The 16684-nt window shown below is 44.5% G+C and overlaps 1 protein-coding gene across 1 annotated transcript in view; it reads right to left on the reverse strand.

The window, feature by feature from the left end:
• The window catches only part of LOC106590619 (docking protein 6), a 214639-nt gene that overhangs the window by 17582 nt on the left and 180373 nt on the right, over nt 1-16684 (reverse strand). Inside the window, exons 4-7 of the mRNA XM_045711018.2 lie at nt 16314-16433; nt 9503-9692; nt 6286-6418; nt 1608-1716 (exon numbers count right to left, since the gene is read on the reverse strand). Coding sequence (XP_045566974.2) covers nt 1608-1716; nt 6286-6418; nt 9503-9692; nt 16314-16433 — 552 coding nt within the window. The remainder of the gene's footprint in view (nt 1-1607; nt 1717-6285; nt 6419-9502; nt 9693-16313; nt 16434-16684) is intronic.

The following is a 16684-nucleotide window of genomic DNA, read 5'->3' on the forward strand; positions in this document are numbered from 1 at the left end:
GGCGTTTCAGACAGTTGTGGCATTTCAGACAGGCTTTGGGGCGTTTCAGACAGTCGTTGGAGTGTTTCAGACAGTTTTACTGCTAACCTGCAAAGCATTACATGGGCTTGCTCCTACCTATCTTTCTGATTTGGTCCTGCCGTACATACCTACAAGTACGCTACGGTCACAAGACGCAGGCCTCCTTACTGTCCCTAGAATCTCTAAGCAAACAGCTGGAGGCAGGGCTTTCTCCTATAGAGCAACATTTTTATGGAATGGTCTGCTTATCCATGTGAGAAACGCAGACTCGGTCTCAACTTTTAAGTCTTTACTGAAGACTCATCTCTTCAGTAGGTCCTATGATTGAGTGCAGTCTGGCCCAGGAGTGTAAAGGTGAACAGAAAGGCACTGGAGCGACGAACCACCCTTGCTGTCTCTGCCTGGCCGGTTCCCCTCTGTCCACCAGGGATTCTCTACCTCAAACCCTATTACGGGGGCTGAGCCACTGGCTTACTGGTGCTCTTCCATGACGTCCCTTGGAGGGGTGCGTCACTCGAGTAGGTTGAGTCACTGACATGATCTTCCTGTCCGGGTTGGCGCAACCCCCCTTTGGTTCGTGCCAAGGGGGAGATCTTCGTGGGCTATACTCAGCCTTTTCTCAGGATAGTAAGTTGGTGGTTGAATCTATCCCTCTAGTGGTGTGGGGGCTGTGCTTTGGCAAAGTGGGTGGAGTTATATCCTGCCTGTTTGGCCATGTCCGGGGGTATCGTTGGACGGGGCCACAATGTCTCCTGACCCTGCTGTCTCAGCCTCCAGTATTTATGCTGCAGTAGTTTATGTGTCGGGGGGCTAGGGTCAGTCTGTTATATCTGGAGTATTTCTCCTGTCTTATCCAGTGTCCTGTGTGAATTTAAGTATGCTCTCTCTAATTCTTTCTTTCTTTCTTTCTTTGTTTCTTTGTTTGTTTCTTTCTTTCTTTCTTTCTTTCTTTCTTTCTTTCTTTCTTTCTTTCTTTCTTTCTTTCTTTCTTTCTTTCTTTCTTTCTTTCTCTCTCTCTCTCTCTCTGAGGACCTGAGCCGTAGGACCATGCCTCAGGACTACCTGGCCTGATGACTCCTTGCTGTCCCCAGTCCACCTGCTGTGCTGCTGCTCCAGTTTCAACTGTTCTGCCTGCAGCTTTGGAACCCTGACCTGACGTGCTGTTTTCAACTCTCTAAAGACAGCAGGAGCAGTTGAGATACTCTGAATGATCGGCTATGAAAAGCCAACTGACATTTACTCCTGAGGTGCTGACCTGTTGCACCCTCTACAACCACTGTGATTATTATTATTTGACCCTGCTCATCATCTCTGAACATTTGAACATCTTGGCCATGTTCTGTTATAATCTCCACCCGGCACAGCCAGAAGAGGACTGGCCACCCTTCAGAGCCTGGTTCCTCTCTAGGGTTCTTCCTAGGTTCCGGCCTTTCTCGGGAGTTTTTCCCAGCCACCGTGCTTCTACATCTGCATTGCTTGCTGTTTGGGGTTTTAGGCTGGGTTTTTGTACAGCACTTTGTGACATCAGCTGATGTAAGAAGGGATTAATAAATACATTTGATTTGATTTGACTAGCTTGTGCGTACCTTGGTAGCTGTAGATGTCTCCAACACTGTTCTGACGCATTATGTGATGCCAGTAGGCACTGCGAGGCAGGGAGATGGACTTGGTTAACATTGTCTGGTTGGAGTGGGTCTGAAACAGAGACAACAACATCTTCTTCAGTACGTGGATATGTGTCCAAAATGGCGCCCAATTTTCAAGAAAGTGTACAGATTCTGGTCAAAAGTAGTGCACTATATAGGGAATAGGGTGCAATTTGGGATCCAAATGTTATCTCTAGGTTTAGTCACCTTAAGGAACAGTTACAGAGTGAGAAAGTTACAGGCACAAATATCATACCCCCCCAAAAAATGCTAACTTCCCCTGTTATTGTAATGGTGAGAGGTTAGCATGTCTTGGGGGTATGATATAAAATGCTAACCTTCCCTGTTATTGTAATGGTGAGAGGTTAGCATGTCTTGGGGGTATGATATAAAATGCTAACCTTCCCTGTTATTGTAATGGTGAGAGGTTAGCATGTCTTGGGGGTATGATATAAAAATGCTAACCTCCCCTGTTATGGTAATGGTGAGAGGTTAGCATGTCTTGGGGATATGATATTTGGGCATCTGTAACTCTCTCACTCATCATTATTCACGATTCATTCAGGACCATCCGTAATCATGGTAGCATCCACATTAATGTAGTGTTTAGAAACATATTCTATTGTGATTTACAATAAAAGTGACTTTAAAATGACACAATACATTATTTACCATTAATTTCTGTTAGGGACCAAATAATCTCAAACACAACCAAAACAAACAACAAATGCATCCAACAAGTTTGTAGAGTCACAAGCTTAATGTAATCATTGCGTGCTATAAATATGGGACAAAATAGTAAACTTTTGACTACTTTAATACACATATAAGTGTCACTATAAATTCGGGGGGGGGGGGACTATGTACAAAAAGTGCTGTAATTTATAGGCATTGTATCATTTCAAATCCAAAGTGCTGGAGTACAGAACCTGAACAAGTGCTGGAGTACAGAACCTAAGCAAGTACTGGAGTACAGAACCTAAACAAGTACTGGAGTACAGAACCTAAACAAGTACTGGAGTACAGAACCTGAACAAGTGCTAGAGTACAGAACCTAAACAAGTGCTGGAGTACAGAACCTAAACAAGTACTGGAGTACAGAACCTGAACAAGTACTGGAGTACAGAACCTAAACAAGTACTGGAGTACAGAACCTAAACAAGTACTGGAGTACAGAACCTGAACAAGTACTGGAGTACAGAACCTGAACAAGTACTGGAGTACAGAACCTAAACAAGTACTGGAGTACAGAACCTGAACAAGTACTGGAGTACAGAACCTAAACAAGTACTGGAGTACAGAACCTAAACAAGTACTGGAGTACAGAACCTAAACAAGTACTGGAGTACAGAACCTGAACAAGTACTGGAGTACAGAACCTGAACAAGTGCTGGAGTACAGAACCTAAACAAGTACTGGAGTACAGAACCTAAACAAGTACTGGAGTACAGAACCTGAACAAGTGCTGGAGTACAGAACCTAAACAAGTACTGGAGTACAGAACCTAAACAAGTACTGGAGTACAGAACCTGAACAAGTACTGGAGTACAGAACCTAAACAAGTACTGGAGTACAGAACCTAAACAAGTACTGGAGTACAGAACCTAAACAACTACTGGAGTACAGAACCTAAACAAGTGCTGGAGTACAGAACCTGAACAAGTGCTGGAGTACAGAACCTAAACAAGTACTGGAGTACAGAACCTAAACAAGTACTGGAGTACAGAACCTGAACAAGTGCTGGAGTACAGAACCTAAACAAGTACTGGAGTACAGAACCTAAACAAGTACTGGAGTACAGAACCTGAACAAGTACTGGAGTACAGAACCTAAACAAGTACTGGAGTACAGAACCTAAACAACAACAAAAACTGTCACTGTCTGAATACTTTTGGAACTCAATGTCTGTTTAGTGTGTGTGCATATGTGTGTATTGTCTGTGTGTGTGTAGTGTGTATTGTGTGTGTGTGTTGTGTGTGTGTGGTGTGTTTCTGTAGTGTGTGTGCATATGTGTGTATTGTGCATGTGTGTTGTGTATTGTGTGTCTGTAGTGTGTAATGTGTATTGTGTGTGTGTGTGTTGTGTGTGTGTGTAGATGTGTGTGTGTCTGTTGTGTGAGTGTGTATTGAATGTGTGTGTTGTGTGTGTGTTTTGTGTGTGTGTGTGTGTGTGTCTCTTGTGTGTGTGTCTGTTGTGTGTGTGGGAGTGTGTGTGTGGTGTGTGTGTCTGTCGAGAGTGTGTGTGGGTGTATTGTATGTGTGTGTTGTGTGTGTGTGTAGTGTGTGTGTTGTGCGTGTGTTTTGTGTGTATATGTGTGTAGTGTGTGTGTGTTTGTAGTGTGTGTGTATATGTGTGATTTGTCTATGTGTGTTGTGTAGTGTGTGTGTAGTGTGTATTGTGTGTGTGTGTGTGGTGTGTTTCTGTAGTGTGTGTGCATATGTGTGTATTGTGCATGTGTGTTGTGTATTGTGTATTGTGTGTCTGTAGTGTGTGTAGTGTGTATTGTGTGTGTGTGTGTGTAGTGTGTGTTGTGTGTGTGTGTTGTGGGTGTGTGGGTGTTGTGTGTGTGTGTAGATGTGTGTATGTGTGTGTGTAGTGTGTGTGTGTTGTGTGTGTGTGTGTCTCTTGTGTGTGTGTGTGTTGTGTTTGTCTGGTGTGTGTGTGTGTCTGTGGGGAGTGTGTGTGGGTGTATTGTATGTGTGTGTTGCGTGTGTGTGTGGTGCGTGTGTGTTGTGTTGTGTGTATTGTGTATATTGTGTGTGTGTGTAGTGTGTGTGTGTGTGTATTGTATGTGTGTGTTGTGTGTGCGTTGTGTTGTGTGTGTACAGTCGTGGCCAAAAGTTTTGACCATGACACAAACATTAATTTTCACAAAGTCTGCTTCCTCAGTTTGGATGATGGCAATTTGCATATACTCCAGAATGTTATGAAGAGTGATCAGATGAATTGCAATTCATTGCAAAGTCCCTATTTGCCATGCAAATGAACTGAATCCCCTAAAAGCATTTCCACTGCATTTCAGTCCTGCCACAAAAGGACCAGCTGATATCATGTCAGTGATTCTCTCGTTAACACAGGTGTGAGTGTTGATGAGGACAAGGCTGGAGATCACTCTGTCATGCTGATTGAGTTCGAATAACAGACTGGAAGCTTCTAAAGGAGGGTGGTGCTTGGAATCCTTGTTATTCCTCTGTCAACCATGGTTACCTGCAAGGAAACACGTGTCGTCATCATTGCTTTGCACAAAAAGGGCTTCACAGGCAAGGATATTGCTGCCAGTAAGATTGCACCTAAATCAACCATTTATCGGATCATTAAGAACTTCAAGGAGAGCGGTTCAATTGTTGTGAAGAAGGCTTCAGGGTGCCCAAGAAAGTACAGGAAGCGCCAGGACCGTATCCTAAAGTTAATTCAGCTGCGGGATCGGGGCACCACCAGTACAGAACTTGCTCAGGAATGGCAGCAGGCAGGTGTGAGTCCATCTGCACGCACAGTGAGGTGAAGACTTTTGGTGGATGGTCTGGTGTTAAGAAGGGCAGCAAAGAATCCACTTCTCTCCAGGAAAAACATCAGGGACAGACTGACATTCTGCAAAAGGTACAGGGATTGGACTGCTGAGGACTGGGGTCAAGTCCTTTTCTCTGATGAATCCCCTTTCCGATTGTTTGAGGCATCTGGAAAAAAGCTTGTCCGGAGAAGACAAGGTGAGCACTACCATCAGTCCTGTGTCATGCCAACAGTAAAGCATCCTGAGACCGTTCATGTGTGGGGTTGCTTCTCAGCCAAGGGAGTGGGCTCACTCACAATTCTGCCTAAGAACACAGCCATGAATAAAGAATGGTACCAACACATCCTCAGAGAGCAACTTCTCCCAACCATCCAGGAACAGTTTGGTGACGAACAATGCCTTTTCCAGCATGATGGAGCACCTTGCCATAAGGAAAAAGTGATAACTAAGTGGCTCGGGGAACAAAACATTGATATTTTGGGTCCATAGCCAGGAAACTCCCCAGTCCTTAATCCCATTGAGAACTTGTGGTCAATCCTCAAGAGTCAGGTGGACAAACAAAAACCCACAAATTCTGACAAACTCCAAGCATTGATTATGCAAGAATGGGCTGCCATCAGTCAGGATGTGGCCCAGAAGTTAATTGACAGCATGCCAGGGCGGATTGCAGAGGTCTTGAAAAAGAAGGGTCAACACTGCAAATATTGACTCTTTGCATCAACTTCATGTAATTGTCAATAAAAGCCTTTGGCACTTATGAATTGCTTGTAATTATACATGATTATTATTATTTGACCCTGCTGGTCATCTATGAACATTTGAACATCTTGGCCATGTTCTGTTATAATCTCCACCCGGCACAGCCAGAAGAGGACTGGCCACCCCTCAGAGCCTGGTTCCTCTCTAGGGTTCTTCCTAGGTTCCGGCCTTTCTAGGGAGTTTTTCCTAGCCACCGTACTTCTACACCTGCATTGCTTGTTGTTTAGGGTTTTAGGCTGGGTTTCTGTACAGCCCTTTGTGACATCAGCTGATGTAAGAAGGGCTTTATAAATACATTTGATTTGATTTGTGTAGTGTGTGTGTTATGTTTGTGTGTGTTGTGTGTGTTACCTGTGAAGTCTTCTCCTCCATCATCCTCTCATGTTGCTGTGCGATGGACAGTGTGGCTGAGTGGACTCTCTGGTACATCATCTCTCCCTGCCTAGTCTGGAACGTAAACAGACCCTCCCCCGTGTCACACATCCTAGAGAGAGAGTAGGGTTAGAGAGAAGGGGTAGAGAGAGAGAGAGAGAGAGATGGGGAAGAGAGAAGGGGGGAGAGAGAGAGAGAGAGATGGGGAAGAGAGAAGGGGAGAGAGAGAGAAGGGGGAGATAGAGAGAAGTGGGAGAGAGAGAGAGATGGGGTAGAGTGAAGGGGGAGAGAGAAAGAAGGTGGAGAGAGAGAGATGGTGAAGAGAGTGGTGGGAGAGCGAGAGAGATGGGGTAGAAAGAGAGATGGAGTGAGTAGGGGGAGAGAAAGGGAGGGGGGAGGGAGTGAGTTTTCTTACAGATACATCATCACTAACACACAGGTTTGAACACAGAGAAACAATGAGATCCAGATATACTGTACGCAGGCAGGAGCAGATACACCTGGCATCTCATAGCATGGAAGGGTGTGGCCTGGAGGGGTGTGCCCTGGAGAGAATTTCCTGGAGGGGTGTGGCCTGGAAGGGTGTGGCCTGGAGGGGTGTGTCTTGGATATGCTGGGATGTTTAGAGTTGTTCAAACTTCCTCTGTGTGTGTGTGTGCATGGGTGTGTGTGTGTTGTTTATCAGGAGCCATGGGAACAGTTTTCCTCTACTGCTTCCAAACCAATCCCAGATCCAGGAGACATGTGAAGGGGTTAGGGTTAGATCCAAGAGACGTGAAGGGATTAGGGTCAGATCCAACAGACATGTGAAGGGGTTAGGGTTAGATCCAAGAGACATGTGAAGGGATTAGGGTCAGATCCAAGAGACATGTGAAGGGGTTAGGGTCAGATCCAACAGACATGTGAATGGGTTAGGGTCAGATCCAAGAGACATGTGAAGGGGTTAGGTTCAGATCCAACAGACATGTGAATGGGTTAGGTTCAGATCCAGGAGACATGTGAAGGGGTTAAGGTCAGATCCAAGAGACATGTTAAGGGGTTAGAGTTAGGGTCTGATCCAAGAGACATGTGAAGGGGTTAGAGTTAGGGTCTGATCCAAGAGACATATGAATGGGTTAGGGTCAGATCCAAGAGACATGTGAAGGGATTAGGGACAGATCCAAAAGACATGTGAAGGGGTTAGGGTTAGGGTCAGATCCAAGAGACATGTGAAGGGGTTAGAGTTAGGGTCAGATCCAAGAGACATATGAATGGGTTAGGGTCAGATCCAAGAGACATGTGAAGGGATTAGGGACAGATCCAAGAGACATGTGAAGGGGTTAGGGTTAGGGTCAGATCCAAGAGACATGTGAAGGGGTTAGAGTTAGGTTCAGATCCAAGAGACATGTGAAGGGGTTATGTTCAGATCCAAGAGACATGTGAAGGGGTTAGGGTCAGATCCAAGATACATGTGAAGGGCTAGGGTTAGGTTCAGATCCAAGAGACATGTGAATGGGTTCGGTTCAGATCCAAGAGACATGTGAAGGGGTTAGGGTTAGGGTCAGATCCAAGAGACATGTGAAGGGGTTAGAGTTAGGTTCAGATCCAAGAGACATGTGAAGGGGTTAGGTTCAGATCCAAGAGACATGTGAAGGGGTTAGGGTCAGATCCAAGATACATGTGAAGGGCTAGGGTTAGGTTCAGATCCAAGAGACGTATGAAGGGATTAGGGTCAGATCCAGGAGACATGTGAAGGGGTTAGGGTTAGGGTCAGATCCAAGAGACATGTGAATGGGTTAGAGTTAGGGTCAGATCCAAGAGACATGTGAAGGGATTAGGGTCAGATCCAAGAGACATGTGAAGGGATTAGGGTCAGATCCAAGAGACATGTGAATGGGTTAGGGTCAGATCCAAGAGACATGTGAAGGGGTTAGGGTCAGATCCAAGAGACATGTGAATGGGTTAGGTTCAGATCCAAGAGACATGTGAATGGGTTAGGGTTAGGGTCAGATCCAAGAGACATGTGAATGGGTTAGGGTTAGGGTCAGATCCAAGAGACATGTGAAGGGGTTAGGTTCAGATCCAAGAGACATGTGAAGGGGTTAGAGTTAGGTTCAGATCCAAGAGACATGTGAAGGGGTTAGGTTCAGATCCAAGAGACATGTGAAGGGGTTAGGGTCAGATCCAAGATACATGTGAAGGGCTAGGGTTAGGTTCAGATCCAAGAGACGTATGAAGGGATTAGGGTCAGATCCAGCAGACATGTGAATGGGTTAGAGTTAGGGTCAGATCCAAGAGACATGTGAAGGGATTATGGTCAGATCCAAGAGACATGTGAATGGGTTAGGGTCAGATCCAAGAGACATGTGAAGGGGTTAGGGTCAGATCCAAGAGACATGTGAATGGGTTAGGTTCAGATCCAAGAGACATGTGAATGGGTTAGGGTTAGGGTCAGATCCAAGAGACATGTGAATGGGTTAGGGTTAGGTTCAGATCCAAGAGACATGTGAAGGGGTTAGAGTTAGGTTCAGATCCAAGAGACATGTGAAGGGGTTAGTGTCAGATCCAAGAGACATGTGAAGGGGTTAGGGTCAGATCCAAGAGACATGTGAATGGGTTAGGTTCAGATCCAAGAGACATGTGAAGGGGTTAGAGTTAGGGTCAGATCCAAGAGACATGTGAAGGGGTTAGGATCAGATCCAAGAGACATGTGAAGGGGTTAGGGTTAGGGTCAGATCCTGCTTGCTGTCTGGGTTTCTGTACAGCACTTTGTGACATCGGCTGATGTAAAAAGGGCTTTATATATAAATGTGATCGATTGATTGATATATGAAGGAGACATATGAATGGCTTAAGGTCAGATCCAGGAGACATGTGAAGGGGTTAGGGTCAGATCCAGGAGACATGTGAAGGGGTTAGGGTCAGATCCAGGAGACATGTGAAGGGGTTAAGGTCAGATCCAGGAGACATGTGAATGAGACTCCTATGAAACAGATACGCAGGCAGATGACTGTGTGTCACTGTGACCGCACCTTTCTGCCTCATAGGTGAACCAGATGGATTCTCTCTCTCTCACACACACACACACACACACACACACACACACACACACACACACACACACACACACACACACACACACACACACACACACACACACACACACACACACACACACACACACACACACACACACACACACACACACACCACATACCTTCCTGACTCAAAGGTGAACCAGGTGGAGTCTCGTCCGTATCTCCTCAGTGAGTTGAGGGGCCACATAACCAGTTTGACGCGGGCATTGTGGATATCCCACAAGTAGATGTTCTCATGGGTGATCTGCATCGTACACTCCCCATAGATGTCCAGGTTAGGAGTGGGCATCAGGTACACGTTGAACCGCTCTGGAACAAAAACATTTTTTGCTTTTTTTGACCGAATACAGATTTTGACTTACAAGTAAGAAATAAAACATGGCAATTTTACAAACAGAAAATATGTTTGAAATGGCAGATTAACACAGTAGCATTGTTACAACAGTAAGAATTTGACATTTGGATAGAATCTATTCCAGTCCTATTTTTGGCTGTTTTTAAACACTTTTCAAGCTTTTCAGTAAAAGCGAAGGCTACAAATCAAAATCAAATCAAATGTTATTGGTCACATACATTAGCAGATCACACACATTAGCAGATGTTAATGCGAGTGTAGCGAAATGCTTGTGCGTCTAGTTCCGACAGTGCAGTAATATCTAACAAGTAATCTAATCATTCCCCAACAACTACCTAATACACACAAATGTAAAGGGGTGAATGAGAATATGTACATATAAATATATGGATGAGCGATGGCTGAGCGGCATAGGCAAGGTGCAATAGATGGTTTAAATACAGTTCATACATATGATATAAGTAATGTAAGATATGTAAACATTATTAAAGTCTCCAGTGATTGGGTCTCAATACAGTTTATACATGTGATATGAGTAATGTAAGATATGTAAACATTATTAAAGTGTCCAGTGATTGGGTCTCAATACAGTTTATACATGTGATATGAGTAATGTAAGATATGTAAACATTATTAAAGTGTCCAGTGATTGGGTCTCAATACAGTATATACATGTGATATGAGTAATGTAAGAAATGTAAACATGATTAAAGTGGCATTATTTAGAGACATTGTTTAACGTGACTAGTGATCCATTTATTAAAGTGTCCAGTGATCAGATCTCAATGTGGGCAGCAGCCTCTCTGAGTTAGTGATGGCTGTTTAGCAGTCTGATGGCCTTGAGATAGAAGCTGTTTTTCAGTCTATCGGTCCCAGCTTTGATGCACCTGTACTGACCTCGCCTTCTGGATGGAAGCGGGGTGAACAGGCAGTGGCTCGGGTGGTTGTTGTTCTTGATGATCTTTTTGGCTTTCCTGTGACATTGGGTGGTGTAGGTGTCATGGAGGGCAGATAGTTTGCTCCCGGTGATGCGTTGTGCAGACCGCACCACACTCTGGAGAGCCTTGCGGTTGAGGGCGGTGCAGTTGCCATACCAGGCGGTGATACAGACCGACAGGATGCTCTCGTTTGTGCATCTGTTAAAGTTTGTCATGGTTTTGCGTGACAAGCCAAATTTCTTCTGCCTCCTGAGGTTGAAGAGGCGCTATTGCGCCTTCTTCACCACACTGTCTGTGTGGGAGGACCATTTCAGTTTGTCTGTGATGTCTACGCCGAGGAACTTTCCACCTTCTCCTCTGCTCGAGGGGGTGCTCCTTCTGCTGTTTCCTGAAGTCCACGATCATCTCCTTTGTTTTGTTGACTTTGAGTGAGAGGCGTGCATGGCCACGCAGTCGTGGGTGAACAGGGAGTACAGGAGGGGCCTGAGCACGCACCCTTGTGGGGCCCCAGTGTTGAAAGTCAGCGAAGTGGAGATGTTGTTTCCTACCTTCACCACCTGGGGCGGCCCGTCAGAAAGTCCAGGATCCAATTGCACAGGGCAGGGTTGAGGCCCAGGGCCTCCAGCTTGATGATGAGCTTGGAGGGTACTATGGTGTTGAATACTGAGGTGTAGTCAATTAACTGAATTCTTCCATAGGTATTCCTCTTGTCCAGATGGGATCGGGCAGTGTGCAGTGTGATGGCGATAGCATCGTCTCTGGAGCTATTGGGGCGGTATGCAAACTGAAGTGTTCTGTGAACGGAGTAGTACACAGCGTTGTATGATATCTTCAGTTTCTTGGAAATTTCTTGCATGGAATAGCCTTCATTTCTCAGAACAAGAATAGACTGACAAGTTTCAGAAGAAAGCTCTGTTTCTGGCCATTTTGAGCCTATAATCAAACCCACAAATGCTGATGCTCCAGAAACTGAACTAGTCTAAAGAAGGCCAGTTGTATTGCTTCTTTAATCAGGACAACAGTTTTCAGCTGTGCTGACATAATTGAAAAAGGCTTTTTCTAATGAGCCTTTTAAAATGATAAACTTGGATTAGCTAACACAACATGCCATTGGAACACAGGAGTGATGGTTGCTGATAATGGGCCTCTGTACGCCTATGTAGATATTCCATAAAAAATCTGCTGTTTCCAGCTACAATAGTCATTTACAACATTAACACTGTATTTCTAATCAATTTGATGTTATTTTAATGGACAAACAATGTGCTTTTATTTCAAAAAGGTCATTTCTAAGTTACCCCAAATTTTTCAACGGTACTGTATAAATCATTGTGCCTGACAGATGGACAGACGGACGGACAGAATGAAAGGTCTCATCTGTTTGACAGAAGCCATTAGTGAACTGAGAAGGCTCATACAGTGTCAAAAACGGACTAAATCAACCCAGTATCAGCAGTTTGAGAGTTCGGCTTTTGCATACTTCTGGCCCATGAGTCACTGAAATAAGTTTCTCCACATGATCACTAGCATTTGAGTCCAAGCTGTTGTACAGCCGACTTAAAATCCAGAATTAGCATTCAAACCACCTTGCATGAAGATGAAATCCATGTACTGAAAGGATAACAAAGACAGCTCCTAACACAATATTATACTGAACAAAAATATAAACACAACATGTAAAGTGCTGGTCCCATGTTTCATGAGCTGAAATAAAAGATCCCAGAAATGTTCCATACGCACAAAAAGCTTATTTCTCTCAACTTTTTGTCATTGAGCATTTCCCCTTTGTCAAGATAATACATCCACCTGACAGGAGTGTCACATCAAGAAGCTGATTAAACAGCATGATCCTTACACAGGTGCACCTTGTACTGGTGACAATAAAAGGCCACTCTAAAATGTGCAGTTTTGTCACCAACACAATGACACAGATGTCTCAAGTTTTGAGGGAGCGTGCAATTGGCATGCTGACTACAGGACTGTCCATCAGAGTTGCCAGAAAAAGGAATGTTGATTTCTCCACCATAAGTCACCTCCAACGCCGTTTTAGAGAATTTGGCAGTACGTCAAACCGGCCTCACAACCGCAGACACAACCGCAGATGTGTAACCACGATCGTCTGAGACCAGCCACCCAGACAGCTGATGAAACTAAGGAGTATTTCTATCTGTAATAAAGCCCTTTTGTGTGGGAAAACTCAATCTGATTGGCTGGGCCTAGCTCTCCAGTGGGTGGGCATGGCTCCCAAGTGGATGGGCGGGCTATGCCCTCCCAAGCCCACCCATGGCTGCACCAACCCTGCCCAGTCATGTGAAATCCATAGACTAGGGCCTAATGTATTTATTTTAATTGACTGATTTCCTTATATGAATTGTAACTCTGTAAAATCATTGAAATGGTTGCATGATCTTGTTTATATTTTTGTTCAGTATAACTTCATTCAAAAGATGAAAAAAATAGGAGGCAGATATAAAAAGTAATAAGAACATTAAAATGTAGTAGTTCTCAACGTTATGTAACAGACTGATAAAGACTAAAGACAAAACACTTGTCCTTATCAAGAACTCTTTTATTTTCCTCTTTCCTTGAGAGAAAGAAGATGAAGAAGAAGGAGGGAGAGAGAGAGAGCAAGAGAGAAAGAGAGAGACAGAGAGCGAGCGAGAGAGACAGAAGGATGAGCATTGTGAAGGTCAGCGTCCAGTTGCTAAGGAGTGTTGAAATGAAGTCTCAATACACTTAAAATATGTTTCATCTTCTCCGCTTCATCAAAACGGACTCAAACTAACAAGTGGTAGCAAATCTTCCTCATTACACTATTTTTAGGAGCAGCAAGAAAATGAACTTTGATTTAATTATCGGCCCCTGTAGTTTGGAGATCACTAACTGAAGTCTAACTGCTGAGTGTGGAGCTGTCTACGATATACTTCAGTACACCCCCCCACTCCCTCCCCCCCACACACACACCACATCGATGTTATGAATATGCAGTGCCTTCGGAAAGTATTCAGACCCATTGATTTCTTCCACGTGTTAGTTAACAGCCTTATAACAGCCTTAACACAATACGCCATAATGACCAAGCAAAAACAGTTTTTTCAAAATTTTTGCTAAATTATTTGAAATAAAATACAGAAATATCACATTTACAAAAGTATACCAGGATCCTTTACTCAGTACTTTGTTGAAGCACATTTGGCAGCGATTATAGCCTCGAGTCTTCTTGGGTATGACCCTACAAGCTTGGCAAACCTGTATTTGGGGAGTTTCTCTCATTCTTCTCTGCAGATCCACTCAAGCTCTGTCAGGTTGGATGGGGAGCGTTGTTGCACAGCTATTTTAAGGTCTCTCCAGAGATGTTCGATCAGGTTCAAGTCTGGGTTCTGGCTGGGCCTCTCAAGGACATTCAGACACTTGTCCTCAAGCCACTCCTGCGTTGTCTTAGCTGTGTGCTTAGGGTCGTTGTCCTGTTGGAAGGTGAAACTTCAGCCCAGTCTGAGGTCCTGAGCACTCTGGAGCAGCTCTGGAGTTTCATTAAGGATCACTCTGTACCTTGCTCCGTTCTTCTTTCCCTCGATCCTGACTCGTCTCCCAGTCCCTGCCGCTGAAAAATATCCCTATAGCATGATGCTGCCACCACCATGATTCACCGTAGGGATGGTGCCAGGTTTTCTCCAGAGATGACACTTGGCATTCAGGCCAAAGAGTTCAATCTTGGTTTCACCAGACCAGAGAATCTTGTTTCTCATGGTCTGAGAATCCTTTAGGTGCCTTTTGGCAAACTCCAAGTGGGCTGTCATGTGCTTTTTACTGAGGAGTGGCTTCCGTCTGGCCACTCTACCATAAAGGCTTGATTAGTGGAGTGCTGAAGAGCTGTTTGTCCTTCTCGAAGGTTCTCCCATCTCCACAAAGACAATCTAGAGCTCTGTCAGAGTGATCATAGAGTTCTTGGTCACCTCCCTGGCCAAGACCCTTTCCCCCGTTTGCTCAGTTTGACCAGGTGGCCAGCTGTAGGAAGAATCTTGGTGGTTCCAAACTTCTTCCATTGATGGGGGCCACTGTGTTCTTGGGGACCTTCAATGCTGCAGAAATGTTTTGATACCCTTCCCCAGATCTGTGCCTTGACACAATACTGTCTCAGAGCTCTATGGACAATTCCTTGACCTCATGGCTTGGTTTTTGCTCAGACATGCACTGTCAATTGTGGGCCCTTATATAGACAGGTGTGTGCCTTTCCAAATCATGTCCAATCAATTGAATTTACCACAGGTGGACTCCAATCAAGTTGTAGAAACATCTCAAGGATGATGCATGGAAACAGGATGCACCTGAGCTCAATTTCGAGTCTCATATCAACCGTTCTGAATACTTATGTAAATGAGGTATTTCAGCTTTTGCTTTGTCATTGTGGGGTATTGTGATGTCATTATGGGGTATTGTGATGTCATTGTGGGGTATTGTGACGTCATTGTGGGGTATTGTGTGTAGATTGATGAGGATTTTTTTTTTAATCCATTTTAGAATAAGGTTGTAACTTAACAAAATGTGGAAAAAGTCAAGGGGTTGGAATATTTTCCGAATTCCCTGTCGTTTTACATGGAAGCTGCGAGAGGGAAGATAAAGGTTATTACTGTTCATTGGACTAGATGGGCTGTTCAGATTCATTAAAAGACGGATTCATATAAATAAACAAGAAACAAGGGCAGGGCACAAAGTTATGAAAGCTTTAAGAGGTTGTTAGGGGAATCAAAATGAAACCTTGGCCCAGATTATTTTCAGTTGCACTCTTTACCATTCAGTTATACCACCTCTTTACCATTCAGAACAGTTTTTTTATTATTTGATTTCCAAAGTGTACAAATTACACACACACATTGCAATCATTTCCACAGCTAGTCTAGGTATAACATAACAGCTATTCCTTTCCTCTTCTTTATGTATTTCTCTCTTTTCTCCATTTTCTCCTTTTCTATTTACTGGATGGGGGAATGTGTGGGAAGCACAGTGATTTCACATGGCCTCAGCCCCAGCCTCTATCATCTCATCCATCTCTGTGACAAGCTTCATTATGAGGAGAGGCAGTGATGCACAGCACCTCTCATTAGGCCAGGAAGACACATGTACACACACACACACACACTCAAAAACACGTACACACACACACTCAAAAACACATACACAACACACACATGCACAACACACATAAACAAATACACACACAACACACACACACATGCACAACACACATAAACAAATCACACACACACACACACACACACACACACACACACACACACACACACACACACACACACACACACACACACACACACACACACACACACACACACACACACACACACACACAGAGAGACCTCTATTGCACAGGGCTTGTAGGCAGTTTGATTACTGGCCCCAAAATGTGCCAGTAATGAAACTGCCTACAAGTCCTGTGCTGGTTGGGGGGGGGGGGTAGAGAAATGGCCTCTATTGGTGGCAGGGGCTAATAGTGGATTCACCATTCCCTTCTCACAAACCTCTAAGGACTCAGTTGCACTAACACATAAAGGCCAGTCAAGTAAACTGCTAACCAGTTCGGGGCAGGATTGACATTAGATAGTGTTCTAATTGGGGACTCACCGTTCTGCTCCCGCTGCACCCCCGCTGCTAACAGGTCTGGTTCTCCCAGGCTGATGTCGTTCAGACAGCTTCCTAGACACTCCACACACAGTAGCTTCCACCACTCCTCTGCATCCAGCTCTACAAAGAGTTAAAACAAGAGTTAAACACACACACACAAACACACAGCAGCTTCCACCACTCCTCTGCATCTAGATCACACAAAGTTAGAAAAGTCCACACACACACAGATGAATCATACAGTACTTCGGATAAATAAAATCCCTCCTACGTGAGTACCGGTAACGGTAACTGGGGGAAAATGTATCTGATGGATTCCCTCCTGATGAAAAGAGGCAAGCAGTTCATGAACACAAAACACCAGATGAATG

The sequence above is a fragment of the Salmo salar genome, chromosome 29, assembly GCF_965601325.2.
Source record: "Salmo salar chromosome 29, fSalSal1, whole genome shotgun sequence".
Lineage (NCBI taxonomy): Eukaryota > Metazoa > Chordata > Actinopteri > Salmoniformes > Salmonidae > Salmo > Salmo salar.